Source organism: Phoxinus phoxinus, assembly GCF_949152265.1.
Source record: "Phoxinus phoxinus genome assembly, chromosome: 20".
Taxonomy (NCBI): Eukaryota; Metazoa; Chordata; class Actinopteri; order Cypriniformes; family Leuciscidae; genus Phoxinus; species Phoxinus phoxinus.
In genome coordinates, this window is record NC_136895.1 from 20091267 (window position 1) to 20109274 (window position 18008).

Here is an 18008-nt window from a genome sequence, read left to right on the forward strand (position 1 = left end):
CGGTTTAGGTTTTAATCGGCATTATGCCACAAATGCTTTTGATAGAGCTTAACTTGAACCCAGAATATTCCCTTAAATCATTAAGCTGGGATGCTCAAGTTTGGTGTTACGCAGACTATTGTTGTTTTCTCGGCACAAAGTGCGCTTAATCATTTTGTAGACCGCTTCCAGGCTATGTGGTTTAACCTTGGAGCAGCTGGTTTTAAGCAAACAGAAGCCCTGCACTGGATTTAATGTGTGATTTTGAAGGAATGGTTTCTTACTTGGTGCTCCATCCCTCGGGAACTAAATGACTCACCTTACACTTCCAGAGTTGGACGGGGACTCTGGGACTCACGTTGCCAGGCTGTGAAGATTCGGTCACATAGCAACTCCAGAGCAACGACGCTTGAGAGATGTTGTCGTTTAAACTCCCTCTCTATCAGTAATGGCGACAATTTAGCAAAAATGATTGCAGACGGCTGAGGGCAAATGCTTGAGATAGAGTTCATTTTTGGTAAATTAATGTGTGAAAACACTAAATATTTTGATTTATTCTATTTAGTCATGGTGTTTGCTAAGGGCTTTTTGACTTGAGCTATTAAGCAACCACCTAACACCCTAGAAAACATTAGCAAGAGCATAGCAACACCTGTAGCTTCATAGCAGCTAGCTATGGAACGAGCAATTTTACCAATTTTATATTGTGGTGAGCAGTCGACTTATCCTAAATAGTTACAAAATAAATAAGTAGACATAAATATTGATTTCAGTTGAATTGTGTGGGAGAATAAAGAGTGCAGATGAGTATCACTAGAGGCACCGTTTAGTGTTAGCATTAGCGTTTAGCATAATTTAAAAAAAAATTGTCAGAAAGCCTCACTTCCTCTCCAGCACACTCACTTCCTGTTCTTCGTCCATTGAACCTGCACCTTTAAATACACAGAAACTTGAAAACAAGCAAATATTGATTTGTGAACACGCATGGGAAACAAAATATTTGATCAGTGGTTAACTGTATAGGAATGGGTTGAGAAGGTATGGATGTCTTGAACACGCATCAAAAAAGTGGGTGAAACGCCTATGCTGAGTTAAATAATTGTTGCTGTTAGTTTTATATACACAATACATGAAGGAAATGAATGTGTTAGCATGTGAAATATAGTCACCGCCACAATGCTACAATGTTGTGGGTGGCTGCTTTTTAGCATTGCTATTCGGGGTGGTGTATGCCGTTGCTAGGGTGTTCAAGGTGGTTGCTAAGCTGTTTGTATGTGGTTTTATACTGGTCAATGTCCAACCCCAAGTCTCTGTGATGTTGTCCCCCTCGGTTATTGCAAGTAGGTTAGAACTTAAAATGTTAAGTTCACTGAACTTTATTATTATTCGCCTCACGTAAGGGCATTTAAACACCACTTTTTATAAGTGCACTATATAGAGACCTCAAAGTGACTAAATATGCACTAAAAGCCGCGAAAATCCCATCTCAACTTCCACACATGTCTTCAAGAGCATCAGCGTTATGTTTGGGTATAGCGTGCATTTGGGTCAGTATGGGTTTTGAGAAGATCAAATCTGGTGGATTATGGTTTTAACCGAATTATCCTCGAATCAGTTCAGATAAAGTGTCTGATCATCAGTTTACTGCCGGGCGATCTGAGTCTTGCTATCTTCGCTGGAGCGCTTGTGAGGTTACGCTATCTGAAGTGTAAGCGGGACGGCTCGGTTTTCATTAACGGCTGCGCTACTCCTGTCAGCCTAAAGGTGCGGAAGGGTGGGGGGTGTTGTGTATGTTTTAGAGAAAAGCAGGCAAGGAAAGAAGGAAGAAAGAAATGAGGAGAAGAAGAGAAATGGTCTAATATATGCCAGACTGTGAGATCTGAATTCCCAGATGTCTTGAAGCTTCCAGTGCAGCCAATTAACACGCTCTCAGCGACAGAGTGTCTTCTGCTTCACACACTCGCACAAATGCGCTCGCATACCTCCAAACCTAATAAACATGTCCAGAAATGCATCTGCTGCGGGGAAATAGACGCTATTTGCTGCAACGAAATTTCTTGGAGGATTTACTGACTTCAAACTGAAGAAAACTAAATTAGTGTGTGTGTGTGTGTGTGTGTGTGTGTGTGTGTGTGTGTGTGTGTGTGTGTGTGTGTGTGTGTGTGTGTGTGTGTGTGTGTGTGTGTGTGTGTGTGTGTGTGTGTGTGTGTGTGTGTGTGTGTGTGTGTGTGGAAGATTTTCTTGCGGCACAGAATGTAAATATCACACTGCGAGGAGAGGTCACAGATAGAGGAGGGGTAGTTCACTCTCATATTAATGCATTCAGCACTACCAGCCTGTAAAAGCCAGCATGCCAACTCCCATAGAGCCCCAGAGTCTAAAAATAAAAGATGGAAGACAGAGAGAGAGAGAGAGAGAGAGAGAGAGAGAGAGAGAGAGAGAGAGAAAGAGAGAGGTGGATGGTGCTTTGCCCTCTCTGCACCTCCTGTGGTTTTTTAAAACATCAAGTGAGTCAAGTAAACAGGTTTGTGAAAAGAAGTAGACGAAAAGCTAAAAAAAAAGTCTCAGTCTCAGTCTCAGAGTTGGTAAACAGTCTGAGGAATATCTACTGGAATTGAATATCTTAATATGTTCGCTTTGACACATTCGTTTTAGGATTAACATTACAAGCATTAGTGTTAGCATTAGCAATAACATTACAATTAGCATTAGTGTTAGCAATAGTAGGCTATATAAGGTTTTATAGTATTGTAACTGAAATCTGCTCATAACATTTCGTGTTAGCACTTTTATTAAAATTTGTTTTAGTATCTGATATCATTTAAATTGGACTAATTTATTAGGTTTATCGTATTAGTTTTACGGTGTGTTGTACACGGGTGTGTGGGTGTGGTCACCAATTATAACATACCGGACGATACCGAGAACTAAAGAAACTCATGGCTTAAATATTTACAGGATTAATTAACATAACCAATCAAAAACCATAAAGACAAACTATTTATTCAACTATTACTATTTAATCATGTAGCAACTATATTAGCAATACCATTAGTTTTTGTAGTATCATAACAACAACACTGACCAGTCAAAAGTCTTGTGACTGCAGAATTGTTTCTTGAAAATGTCCTGTAAGTGATAACAACATGCAAATTTATTCACCAACTCTGACACAGAAACTAGATCACATTCCCTGTTTTGGTTTGTGTGTGTGTGTGTGTGTGTGTGTGAGGATGCTTTTGTGTGTCAAAAAGACAGACCGAGCGGAAGACAGGTTTTTCACCGCAGCTGTTGTGTTGGATTTCAACACTCTGCAACTCTCCAGCTATAAAGATTCTGCCCTATTTTCACAAACAAACAAAAAAAACACCTAAAAGAAAACGCATAAGGCTAGCTTCCTTAAGCAGTCAAGGGCAAGATCTTCAAAGAGTTTTATACATCATGCGCCACTGATACATCTGAGAATAACTGTCACAAGACAACGCAGTTCTTGCCGCATAGCAGCAGCGTGTTCACTCACAGATAGGCCTATGTGGAACAAACTGGAATGAAATATATTTTACACGTTCTCATGAAATCAATGTCGTGATATTTTTTGTCAGAGCACTGTGTGAGTTGTGCAAGTTTGTGCGGAGAAACACAATAAGAATGTGCGGAAAGAACGCTAATGGTGAAAAACGCCATATAAAACGTTACATTATGACAATTTACAATAACTACAATAACTGTAAAAATATGACCAAATCTAGTGAAATGCAATAAGTTGCGATAAAGTTGTGAGTTGCGATAAATCGCGCAATTAAAGCTTGTTTCCACCAGGACAAAAAAACAAAAAAAATATGAGTTTTTCACAATTTTGAGCTTATATCTAACAACTCAGACTTTTTTTCTCAAAATTGTGTTTATATCTTACATTTCTGACTTTTTTCCTCAAAATTGTGAGTTTATATCTCACAATTTGGACTTCATAACTCATAATTTCGAGTATATATCTCACAATTCTACATTTTTTGCAGAAAATTGTGATTTTATATCTCGCAGTACAGACTTTATAACTCGTAATTTCGAGTTTATATCTCAGAATTTTGACTTTTTTCTAAAAAAATTGTGAGTTTATATCTCGGAATTCAGACTTTAACTCACAATTTCGAGTTTATATCTAACAATTCTGCCTTTTTTTCTCAAAATTGTTTATATCTCACAATTCTAACTTTTTTCCTCAAAATTGTGCGTTTATATCTCGCAATTTGGACTTTATAACTCACAATTTCAAGATTAAATCTCACAATTCTGAGAAAAAGTTTGAATTGTGAGATATAATTATAAACTTACAATTGCATGAAAAAAGTAAAAATTGAAAGTTTATATCTTGCAATCCTGACAATTTTTCTCAGAATTGTGTGATTTAACCTCAAAATTGCGAGTTATGATGTGCAAATTGTGAGATATAAACTCACAGACTCACAAAACTCACAGTTTTGAGAAAAAAGTTTGAATTGTGAGATATAAGTCAGAAAACGCAGAATTGTAAGATAAAAAGTTGCATTCCCTGCAATTCCCTGGCGGAAACAAGCTTCCGTGAATAGCAGATGTAACTCAGAAGGTCCTGTAATGAAAAATATCGCAACATTGACTTTTTTTACACTACAAATCACACTGCGCATACAATTTCAGTTTAATACAAAAAAAAAAAAAAAAAAACTAAATCACATTAAGGGCAAATATATCTGAACTGCAATAATCTTGTATGTCTCTAGAATTCGTTGTCCGTGTGAATTGTCAAGTGTTTTCCCAGCTAACAAAAATACGTTTTGGCAATGTTTCAATTATGTTCTCTGAACATATGTTTTTTTTAAGGTTTTAAAAACTTTTTTTTTTCCTCTTGGTAATACGAACGTGAAGGGAACATCCCATTTGAGTGTTTTGGAAGCATTATGGGAATGTTACTGGACATTCTGAAACAATCAGACGAATATCCAACTAAAATGTTTCAGCAAAAACATTCCATAAATGATAGGCCTATATGTTTTTTGTGCTAACGTTTTGGGAACATTATTAAAGACCCGATAACTTTAAACGAACGTTCTTTTAATGTTACTGGAAGAACGTTTAATCATAACTTCTGAGAACATTCCCTGTTAGCTGGCTTGTTAAATCTGCATCTGTGACGGATTGAAGCTGATTTCTCCCCAGTAATCCTGGATACACACAATACTTCATTGTGATCCTACGATATCCTACGGTTTCCCGAGCTTTATAATTTTCTTGATGGGCTCGGGCCGCAGTATCAGCACTCCTTGTAGAAGCTGCTGACTTCACATGAATATCAGCATAAATATGACTTCTTAATGAGCAGGGAATGGTTTCAGCTTTCCGCAGATACACAACTCTCCATGAATCCTTTCCTGTTACCCAAGATGCTCTGCATGTGGTACATAAACTCCTGAAGTTTGTCGTAAGATTAAGATGTAGACGTTGTTCACGAGACAACGTGTGTGGTGCTTTAGAGCGTGTCCGATGGGATTCTTTAGGACAACGATTGACTGCACCGATTATAGATGTTTTATTGACACTGTCGATGTGTTTCTTGAGCTTGGCCTCCTGAGAACTTGAAATCGGCTGGCGAGAGTCGTCTAAAACTGAGTGGATTTCTCTAAAAGGAACAGAATTTATATTTAGAAACTGCTAAATCTTTAATCTCATGCCGCAGTAGCTCCGTTATTCATTTTTAACAGGGTTTCTGAGGAACAGAGAGTGTGTGTGTGTGTGTGTGTTTGTTTTTGAGTAATGACTTGAAATTTGAAAGGCACGTTCACACCAAAAGCGATAACTATAATGATAAAGTTACCGTTATAGTTATCGCTTTTGGTGTGAACTGGCAAGACTGGACGTTTGCAACGTCACCTTAATTTCATCCCAGCTGACCATTTTTGTGTTCCTAATTCGTGCGTGGTTATAAAAAAAAATAGAATTTTTTTTAGAACATTAGGAATTGGTAACCAAACGGGAACCATACGCTAACGTCAGGGGAACGTTCTGGTACTTCTACACCACATTTAAAGGGGTGATGAACTGAGAAATCTAATTTTCCTTGAGCTTTTGACATATAAGAGGTCATCATACTATAATATCAGAACTGAAAACTTCCTTGTTAGTCCAATAAAAGCTTTTATTGTCACCAGGCACAACGAACGACAGGTTTTTCAAAGTGGGGATCTATGACGTCAAAGGGTATCAAACACAACGCCTACTTCAACACCGCCTGTTTAGCTCCGCCCACCGATTCATGCATTACATGAAACTCATTATAATATGCAAAACTGTTATCCAATCATAGCAGTGGGCGTTTACTCCCAAGTCTTCAATGCGGCACGCCCATAAAAACCGAGCATTTCAGGAGCTAGGCTCAAAACCAGGGTAGAAAATACCTATTAGTTATTCATTTTGATGTTTTTGAATGTAAAAACCAAGCAAACGTCATAAGTTGACATCAGACAACAACATTTTTTTTTAAAGCCAGTTCATAACCCCATTTAAACTATACTGTACCATACTACACTCTAAATGACTTCACTATACTGTACTGTGTTATGCTGTACTGTACGGTCAATTGGGAAATAGAAGCACAAGCAAGCCCTGAAATGCAGATCTGGGTGGCTTTGAGAGTTTGGCTGACCCTGTAGAGGAGGATGGAATATCTCGGATCGCTCATCCAGTCTCAGGATAGAGGATTCAGGTGCATTAGAGGTCAATATTAGGTCGATAACTGGACATGAGCCACGGTGCTGTTTGGGTAGCTCAGATCCACACCATGTGCTGACATCACAGTGTGAAGAGATGAAATCTGATCCAGGACACTTTAGCTGCTGGAAAACATTCAGACGCACAGCTTTACAACAGGGGAATGCATATACCGGTATATATAATGTTTAGGTGTCTATTTGAGACAAACACTTATCAAAATCAATATTAACAATATACAGTTGCCTGAATGCTGGAGTGGTTAGTCACTGGGTAGTGCCTGTGAAAAGTAAAGAGGAATTAAAATGCTCATTAATTCACAACGTTTCCATGTATCATTCTTTAGATATTAAAGGGATGTTAATCTGTTTGTCTGACTAACTAACTTTTATATTTTTTTATTGTAAAATGTATTTATATACATAGATTTAAAGTTTTTCCAAAAAATTTACTATTTTAATTGTAAAATATTTGAACACTCATTTTAAATAATGTATTAAATATGTTTAAAAGATAAACACTTATCTTTTTTTTCTTTTTAAAAAAAATTTCGTATGTATTTATTATTTTTTTAAATAAATCACACTTAAAAAATTGTTTGTTCAACCAATTCAATATTTAATTTATTCAATAATAATAATAATAATAGTATTTTAATAAACGCTTCACATTTAAAGTTTGTCCAACTACATTTTTAATGGTGCAACATTAATTTTTTTGGAAAAAAAAATACTATAAAGTTGAAACCATCTTCATTTGAACTAACTTTTTCTCATTTCTTTTGCAGCTGTTTCTATAATGCGGCATAGTGCATCAGCGTTTGGGTTTGCTGTAAGTCTCACACTTCATATATGTAAATGTTCATTATTTAACAGTCTTTAATGTTTTGACGCCTCTCTTTATCGCTGTTGTTCATTCGTTTGCAGTTTGACGCTACTCTCGACGTCCTGTCCTCCATTATCGTGATTTGGCGATACAGTAACGCCGCCGCCGTCCATTCAGCGCACAGAGAATACATGTGAGTACATGTGATCCTTCCTTGATTAAAGAAAACATGGGGAATGGGAACGTGACCGCACGGGACGGGCCATAGGGTGCGACCGAAATCGCATACTCTCCGTACCGTACGTAGTATGAATGTAATCTGGACGTACTACATTCGCCATGCTGTCATTATCATGTGACCTTCCAGCATCAGTTGCGTCACTTCACTCCCATTCAAAAATCCTCTCCCGTGTTCTCATGGGAAAGTCGTATCGTATGCACACTTTCAGAATCTCGCCGGAAGAAGAATGTCATCCGTGTACTTGTGATATCGGGCTTACTTCTTTTGACAAATACTGTTTTTTACCTAGGGACGTATGTGATTTCTGATGCAGCCATTGTTTGTGCTCTGTGGGGATTCTGGGTAGTTCCAGTAGCCAATTAGATGTTGTTTCTGGGCAACAAGGAGAGCAGAAGGTCAGATTGATCTTTCAAGGTAACGATGTTGAGATTTTGACATGTTCCTCGGCTGAAGGAGGACATTGCTGGGCGAACGGGCGCGCAACAAATTACCTAACCAAACCATAGTCATTAAAACGATCATTTAATGAATGTTTTCAGATGCGCTGATCCTTGAAAACAAACCTAGCATCGTTTACCTCAGCTGGTTAAAAGCAGGTTGACGTTCCCTAAAGACCAGGTTTGATGGATGGAGGCCAGGCAGACAGACTCTCTGGTCCCCCGTGAAGTGGCCCTGCTCTGGGTTTCATGTCTTTAGACAGTCTCTCTCTGTGTTCGGCGTCCCTTATCGGCTGAAAGACACAATAGAGATGGCAGAAGGGCTTTGTGAAGGGAATGAAAGCAGTGGAAGCGGAGAAAGAGAGGACAAAGGCAGAAGTGTGCTAGACAGCAGCACACTCAGACCTGTAGCATACGTACAGTACAGACACACACACACACACGTAATGAATTCATTTCTAATGTGCAGGCCGGTGAAGCTGTGAGCTCCGGTCCCTAGGGGAATCTGCTGGGATGCGGATCGCCGTGGAGACAGATTACATCATAACGCAGGCTGCATTAGCGAGATGACATATCTACTAGTCGAGTCTTACACTGTAAAACACTGCAGGCTCTTACTGTTTGAGAATAGTGACTTACAAATAGATCTCTGCATTTTGAAAAACATTAGTGGTGCTTACTGGTATAAAAAAAAAAAACAGTGCCAGGGCAATGCTATGCAGTTGCTAAGGTGTTCTGAGTTGTTGCTAGGTGGTTGTTGGTTTGTTCTGAGTGGTTCTTAGGGAGTTGCTATGGAGATACTAATGTGTTCTGATTGGTATCTATAGAGTTGCTAGGTAGATGTTAGTGTGTTCTGTGTGGATGCAAGACCAAGGCTAGAGTGGTTGTCAGGGAGTTACTATGGGATGACTAAAGTGTTCTGAGTAGTTGATAGATTGTTGCTAGGTGGATGATATTGTGTTCTGCATGGTTTCTAGGGTATTGCTAAGTGATTACTAGGGTGTTTTTGGTGGTTCTTTAGGAGTTGCTATGTGGATACTAAGGTGTTCTAATTGGTATCTAGGGAGTTGCTAGGTAGATGTTAGTGTGTTCTGTGTGGATGCAAGATCAATGCTAGGGTGGTTGTTAGGGAGTTGCTATGGGATTACTAAAGTGTTCTGAGTGTTTGCTAGAGTGTTGTTTGCTGGATGTTATTGTGATCTGCATGGTTTCTAGGGCGTTGCTAAGTGATTGCTTGTGTTTTGGGTGGTTCTTTGGTAGTGTTGAGTGGTCACTAAGGTGTTCTGATTGGTAGCCAGATGTTAATGTGTTCTGTGTGGATGCAAGGTCAATGCTAAAGTATTTTAAGTGAATTGGAGGTGTTCAAAGTGGTTGCTAGGGAGTTGGTATGGAGTTACTAAAGTTTTTTGAGCAGTTGCTAAGTGGTTGTTAGTGTGTTTCTAAGGTGTTCTGAGTGATTGCTAGGGTGTTTCTTGGTAGAATGAATGTGTTCTGTGTGGATGCAAGTTCAATGCTAGAGTGGTTGCTAGGGAGTTGCTTTGGGATTAATAAAGTGTTCTGAGCGCTTGCTAGAGTGTTGCTATGTGGTTGTTAGTGTTTTTCTATGTGGATATTAAGTGATTGCTAGGACATTGCTAGGGAGCATGTGGTTACTGAAGTGTTCGAGTGGTTGCTAAAGTGTTGCTAGGTGGTTGCTATGGAGTTGTTATGCAGTTACTAAGGGCGTTTTCACACCTCTCTCTCTCTCTCTGGATCTCCCAGCGCTGTCTAGAGGTTAACAGTGTCAAGACGCAAGCAAACACTATACGAATGTTATAATGCAGCTAGAGCAGGAATCAAGGCTTCATCGGGACAGCATTCTCGCACGGAAAAGCACAATTGACCGTTCGCAAAACCCCGCCCTCGAACGGTTCTCGTCCAATCCTAGCTCAGCAACTGTAACTAAGGAGAAGGACCTCCGTCAAACATTCCGATTTCAGCAAGATAGTGAAACGATACGCCTATGGCAGTGAGGTCTGCACGGGCTTAAAACTTGCTGTATTTTATGATTGCTTGCAACTATTATTAAAAAATAGGCTACATGTACAAACACCGTTTCACTACGGCACTGCGGCCCCCTCATCAGTCAGCAAACAAGAGAGAAAAAGAGAAAAAGCACGGACTTACTAATTACGAAACTTTGATGTGGTTGAACAGGAACACAGTCACAAATTCCTCTGGAACTCAAACATTAAACTTCAAAACAAAGTTTGCGCAGTTGCACAACTATTTACACAAATATATCCTTCTCAGTCGGCTACGAGTTATGAATGAAGAGAACAGCATCGAGAGTTGATGGTTTCAGCGCGTCCTCTGATTGCAGTGTTGTGACTGAAATAGCGCGCGTGGGAGCACATGCGCAAAACAGTTTTGTAAAATGATATATGATCAAATAAAAATGATTGATATATAATTTTACAAAACTGTTTTGTGCATGTGCTCCCGTGCGCTATTCTGTCTATACTTTCTGTCGTGCCCTGGAGGATATGTCTGCTGCATTACTCCAAAACCAATCACTTAATGTGTGGAGCTCAACCCAGCCATGGCTATCGTTCTCAATTGTTTGACGGGCGTAGTAACAATAACTAAGGGGCGTGGCTTTTGCGAACGGTCAATTACACAACATTTTAAGATGAAGAGGTGCTCTTTTGGTTTTCAACTGTGATAACTAATGTGTGCGATTGCCATGTTCACATATGCCTAAACGGACCTAATCAAGGGAGAAAACGCACCAGGTTCCGAAACAAATGCTCGGGTGTGAAAGCACACTAAGGTGTTCTGAGTGGATGCTAGGACAATGCTAGTGTGTATTAAGTGCTTGCTTGCTAGCATTCTTAAAAAACAACAACCTCAAATTAGGGGTTAGCTTGCAGGTAGCATGTTGGTTGTCAGTCAGAACCTGACAAATTATGTTTAGTTAAGTTTCTAATAAAATGCAAGTTCGCAGCTTTTTAGATTACACTTTTATTGAATTTTGAATGTATGTATGTTATGATACAAATATTTAGAACACACTTAATATTAAATTCAGTCGCCTGTCAAAACAAACAAGCATCTCTACAGCATCGGTGGGGTTCCTCCTTGGCCTGATTGCTATAAACCAGATTAAATTAATCTGCATGTCTTAATTTAATTTTAATTTGTTCTCTGGAGACTGTAGCTGTGTGTGTTTGTTTGTTTGTTTGTTTGTTTGTTTGTTTGGTTTGACTAATTAATCACTAACCAAAAAGCAGATTTAACAGACTGAGCTCGCAAAGCCGTTACGATCCGCTTGTGAGAAACAGGGCAGAGCGACACTAAAACGTCACCAGATTTAACCCAGCTACCCTGCGGCTGAGTATATAGTGGAACAGATCTCGCCTGTTAACCAGGCTTAATTAGAGAACGACAGCCCTCGTCGCCTTCATTTATAAACAGAGGGCTTGACAGGCCTAATGAGAACGAGGCACTAAAGCGAGCAGAAGCTCGTGTTTTATTAACTGACTCAGACACAGGAGGGGAATTAGACCGTGAGTTCAATAAAGCATCAGTTGAATTGATGTTGTGGGTTACTCAACGTACCTGTGTGTGTGTGTGTGTTTTCCAGAGCATGCGTTATCCTTGGGGTCGTGTTCATCTTGTCGGCCATCACTATCCTGGGGAAAGCGATCCATGATCTCGCCACAAAATTGCAACCGGAAGTGGTAAGAAAAGAACAAGCACACATTTATTCATTAACTGACTCATTGATTTATTCATGGCATTAGTTGATTGATTCGTTTGTTTGTTTGTTTGTTTGTTTGTTTGTGTGTTTGTTTGTTTGATCATTCGCGGACTGATTGATTCATTGGATTGGTTGATTTATTGACTGTTTCAATGGTTGATTCATTTGTTTGTTTGTTCATTCACTCATTGGATTTCTTGATCGTAATCGCCCCCACACCCTCATTCACTATTCCCTACATAACTCCACTAATATAGTTCACTTGAAGGTGTGAATAAAAACAAGTAAATTAATTCGGACACTGAGTGCGCCGGAAGGGCTGCCGCTTTTGTGCTTGCTGTTTAATAATCATTTGAAACTTAGCAAACTGGCAGTTCCAGTAGTAAGATGAAAAGTTGTATCTTGAACTCTGTCATGGAAACTATGTATAACATTGTACCAGCGGTTTGGAAAATGGATGGATGGATGATTCAGCTTCGGGTATTCATACGGGAATTCATTCGATTAATTAGGGATTAAATTAGTGCACTCGATAAAGTCCACTATGATTTCGGACACCACTACACATGACTGTCTTCTCAAATAGTGCCCTATTTAAGGGTATAGGGGGGCGATTTCGGACACAGCCATGGTTCCAGTGGTTGATTTAATTGTTTGTTTGTTCATTCATTCACTCACTGATTTATTAATTTGATTGGTTGATTGATTGTTCCACTGGTTGATTCATTTGTTTATTCATTCACTCACTGATTAATTCATTGGGTTGGTTGATTGATTGTCCCAGTGATTGATTCATTTAGTCATTCATTCACTCACTGATTCATTCATTGGATTGGTTGATTGATTGTTTCAGGGGTTGATTCATTTGTTCATTCATTCATTGGGTTGGTTGATTGATTGTTCCAGTGGTTGATTCGTTTGTTTATTCATTCACTCACTGATTCATTCATTGGGTTGGTTGGTTGATTGATTGTTTCAGGGGTTGATTCATTTGTTCATTCATTCATTGGGTTGGTTGATTGATTGTTCCAGTGGTTGATTAATTTGTTCATTCATTCACTCACTGATTCATTCATTGGATTGGTTGATTGATTGTTTCAGGGGTTGATTCATTTGTTCATTCATTCATTGGGTTGGTTGATTGATTGTTCCAGTGGTTGATTCGTTTGTTTATTCATTCACTCACTGATTCATTCATTGGGTTGGTTGGTTGATTGATTGTTTCAGGGGTTGATTCATTTGTTCATTCATTCATTGGTGTAGTGGTAAAAACAAGTTTCCTATTTTTAATCCTTGTTTCTTGTTCACTGTGGGAGATGCTGATGCTATGATTTTGACGCGTGCAAAGTACCATAAATAGATCCAGAGAGACGTGTTGATATTCCAAACAAATAACTGAAGTTTATTAAGCCAAAAAATAAAGATGCATTGTAGCATAAAACAAAACAAACAACTTTAAGGCCGCTTGCAGGTTTGTTGCACCACGCCACCGTAGCTCCATGTGCACGGTCAAAAGACTGTATGCTTTTGCACCAGCGCCCCCTTCCTGTCAGGGGGTGGCCTATCTTTATACAACTTTTCCCCTCTCACCTATAGAGGGCACACACTCAGAGAAATAATCAATTAACAATACAAACAAAACAAACTGATATTCAAATGAACAAATTTATAAAAATTAAATGAGGTAGTACGTATGGCTCCTACAATTGGGTTGGTTGATTGATTGTTCCAGTGGTTGATTAATTTGTTCATTCATTCATTCACTTACTGATTAATTCATTGGATTGGTTGATTGATTGTTTCGGTGGTTGCTTCTTTAATTTGTTCTTTCCTTGACTCATTGATTTATTAATTGCATTGATTGATAGATTGTTCAGGTGGTTGATTCATTTGTTCGTTTGTTTGTTCATTCTCTCATCGAATCATTCATTGGATTTGTTCATTGATAGTTCCAGTGATTGATTCATTAGTTTGTTTTTTCATTCATGCACTCTTTGATACATTCATTGGATTGGTTGGTTGATTGATTGTTGCGACTAACTGTTTTCTAAGCACTTAATTGATTTGATTTTGTCCTTTTCTAAATATGTTTCCATATATTCGCTCTACGCATTCGTACTCTCGCATCTTATTTCCTCGCTTGCTTTTTGTGGAATCTAAACTCCATTCAAGAGAGTCTCTCAGACTCCACACGCAAAACCCCAACACTTCATCTTTTTATGTCGCTGGTTGTGTGAGTTTTCCCTAACGGCGCCTGCTAAACAGCACAAGTGTAAAGCTGAATGAACATGGTGGAGACGAGGTGTGAAGTCACAGACGAGATTAGAATAGTCTGATATCACTGTTGCCAGGCAACATCAAGAGGAGAAATAGTTTTCCCTAAACCAGTTACCCCTCCACTATCACTCACTCTCCATTCGTCTTCCTGTGATGAAATGAGACCCCTAAAGCTTCGGTCTGGTACTGCATCTGTGGTGTAAAGATTCCACTTTTTCACTCTTAAAAATGTTTCTTTATTGACATTTATGTTTCCATGAAGAACCTTGAATATCCATGGAACCTTTCCATTGCACAAAAGGTACTTTATAGTGTAAAAAGGTACTAAGTATAGTTATTTGGGTTACTAAAAATAGATATTTTATGACATCACTGCACATCCACCTTTTGGAACATTCATGAACATTTAAGTAAATAACTTAAGAACCAATCATAGCACATTATGAACTTTGGTAATGAGTCTTGCTACTAGTTTTAAAAATGAAAAGTGTTCTTGAAGCATCATGCACATAACATGTTTTAAAAAACTATTTTGGCATCAAAACCAAAGGAACTTAAAAATGTTTAAAAAAGGATTCTATGATGACATAATAAGAACTAAAAAAGGTTCTATGATAACATAACGAGAACTAAAAAGGGTTCTATGATGGCAAAAAATGTTCTATTATTACATAATGAGAATAAAAAAGGGTCTATGATAACATAATGAGACCTAAAAAAGGTTCCATCGTGATATAATGAGTAAACAACATTCTATCATGACTTAACAAGAACTAAAAATGTTTGATGAAAGAACTAAAAATGCTTATATGATGACAATTAGAAGTAAAAATGTATATATTATGACATAACGGGAAATAAAAAAAGGTTCTATTATGACTTCATGGGAACTAAAAAGGTTCTGTAATGTCATTTTCTCAAAAGGCATGAGATTGTTGCTATTTTTGGAACCTTTATTTTTAAGAGTGTAGCAAACACAATTAGGGTGTAAAAGAGAAGACGATAACGAGAGGAATAGGAGACAGAGAGAGAGAGAGAGAGAGAGAGAGAGAGAGAGAGAGAGAGAGAGAGAGAGAGAGAGAGAGAGAGAGAGAGAGAGAGACGCTGTGCTGATGTTTTAATCAGGACTCTGGCTTCTCTCTGGAGGATTCCTGTTCCTGTCTCAGCGTGTAAAGCTTGGTTTTGGCGCATACAAGCGCCGCCTAAAAATAGATCCAATATTTCTCCCTCTCTTCATCTGGTGCTGATGTCAGAAACACTTCCCCCCTTCTTTTCTCTCTTTTATTTTTTTTCTCACGTACTCTCTCTCTCTCTCTCTCTCTCTCTCTCTCTCTCGTGCTCTCTCATTCTCTAATGAAATGTTAATAAGCTGTTCTGAACAAGGTGTTTGAGATGGACTGCCCCCTTTTGAAACCCCATGCGTGTTTCTGAGCAAGATTGACTTGTTTTTCAGGTGCTATAAAATCAATACTACAATTTTCCACTGAATTCCTGTAAAAGTCCTCATCTGAGTCATTTGCACATCCTGTCGTGAAACAAATAAGGCAAGACACTACAGATGATTTTTAAATAATAGATATCCTAACTTCCCAATTAGTTAATTAATCACTACCACATTAACGTTTGCATTACAAGTTTTCTGAAATGTTACGTTTAATATGCAAACGAGGCATCATCAGGTTCAAAATTCTTGTTTTGTTTTAGACATATTAGTTGAAGGTTTTTACTTTTTTGTAAAATTTTGAATATCTCTTTTTATCAGTCCATATACATCAGAAATATTGTCAACTGCTAGAAATAAAATACATTTTCACCATGTTTTTAGGAAAAAAATGTTGTATAAAATGATAGGCAAATGTTATATGACCAAAACCCTTCATTAAAAAACTTTAGTGTATATAGATAGGTATAGATAGGAATATAGATAGGAATAAAACATAAAAGTTTGCTGCTGAAATTTAAAAAGAAGCTCATTTTGAGAAAACGGCCTTCAATAATAATTTAATAATAATTTAAATCATGTGTAAAAAAACAAACACTTAAATGTGTATTTAGGATGTTTTCTTTCCACTAGTCTAAAAGAGGACACGTTATGGAAGGCCATGTAGGCCAAAATCTCTAAATTGACCAGTGCATGAAAAACAATGTTTCTGCTTGTAGACAAAATAAATTAAACATTTCGCATAAATGGACTGTTCACATTGCGAAAGTGACTAAAACGACACAAAAATATAGCCCTAAATAATGATGTGTACACGTTTTATATGGTTGTGTAGTTAAACCTACAATTATTAGTGGGGCACAACCATAAAAAATGTGCGACTGCTTCCAAATCCCTGATTTCTCGCTGAGATGGATCATCAGAGATTTTCAGAGAGAGACATCGTGGGATGTTTGTGGGCAGGCAGACAACGTTTGTGATAAATGCGAGGGGCACAAGGTTGTTTTTAAACCCTTCAGGGAGGGTTAGAGTTGTTCGACACTGTCCGCGAGACACAAAACCTCATTGTTTTCTGCTTTCTTCACTTGCCTGACATCAATATTGATGAGGTTCTCTCACCAGAAGATCCATCATACCGTTTTATGTGGAGGGAACAAGTGATGCATTGACTGACCGTTTGTGTGTGTGAGTTTGTGTTGGACGTTATGTTTGATGGTGGGAACCTTGCATCGGCGCATTTTTTTTCACGTCTGCAAGGCCGGCAGTGCAACTTTAATGATTCTGCTCGGGCTGAGAAGGCAACTCTATTCATCTTGTTTTTGCATTCTTTTATTGACTCCTTATTGCCATATTGCTTTCTAACATATTCATAATAATAGTGTACTACTTACTGCATATTGCACAGTATATCGCATACTGATAGAGTATGTATTATGCAGCAATAGACTTCAGCGAACTTTATTGTCAAAAAAATCCCTTTACTGTGCATGTTTATTACTTGCTTTGTTTAGGGATCAGTGTTTGGTGTAGGCAATCAATACAGTGATTGACAATGACCAATGAAATCTTTAGAATCGGCTGCAGGGCGGGAGTTCCGCTGAACTGGTTTGGGGACAAAAATCACGCTTATTACTTCTGCAAATGTGCAGTATGCTATTTTTTTATGCCTGGGATAGCTAAAAACATGCTCTTAATGTGACTTTTTAGAACGCTTCTATCTGAAATATTGATTTTTAATACGGAAACAGTACTTTACTATTAGATTCTGAACATAGCCCATAACTTTGTCTAGAATAATAGTGTACTACTTACTGTATGTATTAAAGGTAGGGTAGGTAGGATTTATATAAAAACTTTTTACCAAATTTGATTAAACTTTCTATATATATCAATGCATAATTAAAATGTAAGTACTCTGATAAAAAGAGTATAAAAATCGAGTGACTCTAGACCGTTTAATCTTCATTAAACACAGCTCATTATTTCCATTCGGGACGAATCACAGGATTGGCTTGCGCGACTGTCACTCTCCGTCGCCATGACTACCGCCGTTATTACTGGCTCTGCCCACGTGCGCGCAGTCGCGCACCCGTTTTTAGGTGGGAGTGAATGGAATTAATGAGCTGTGTTTATTGAAGATTAAATACACTAGAGTCACTCGGTTTTTTATACTCTCTATTTCAGAGTACTTGCATTTTAATTATGCATTGGTATATAAAGACAGTTTAAACAAATTTGAATAAAAGTTTTTTTTAGACAATTCTGACCTACCCTACCTTTAAGCGGTTCATTTCAAACAGTAGTAAACTACATTATTGTCCAAAA

The 18008-nt window shown here is 38.1% G+C and overlaps 1 protein-coding gene across 3 annotated transcripts in view; it reads left to right on the forward strand.

The window, feature by feature from the left end:
- The window catches only part of tmem163b (transmembrane protein 163b), a 29384-nt gene that overhangs the window by 3729 nt on the left and 7647 nt on the right, over nt 1–18008 (forward strand). For all 3 annotated transcript variants that reach the window (XM_079593983.1, XM_079593984.1, XM_079593982.1), the window contains 3 exons: nt 7508–7551; nt 7647–7738; nt 11849–11945. In XM_079593983.1, the coding sequence (XP_079450109.1) occupies nt 7508–7551; nt 7647–7738; nt 11849–11945 (233 nt within the window). The remainder of the gene's footprint in view (nt 1–7507; nt 7552–7646; nt 7739–11848; nt 11946–18008) is intronic.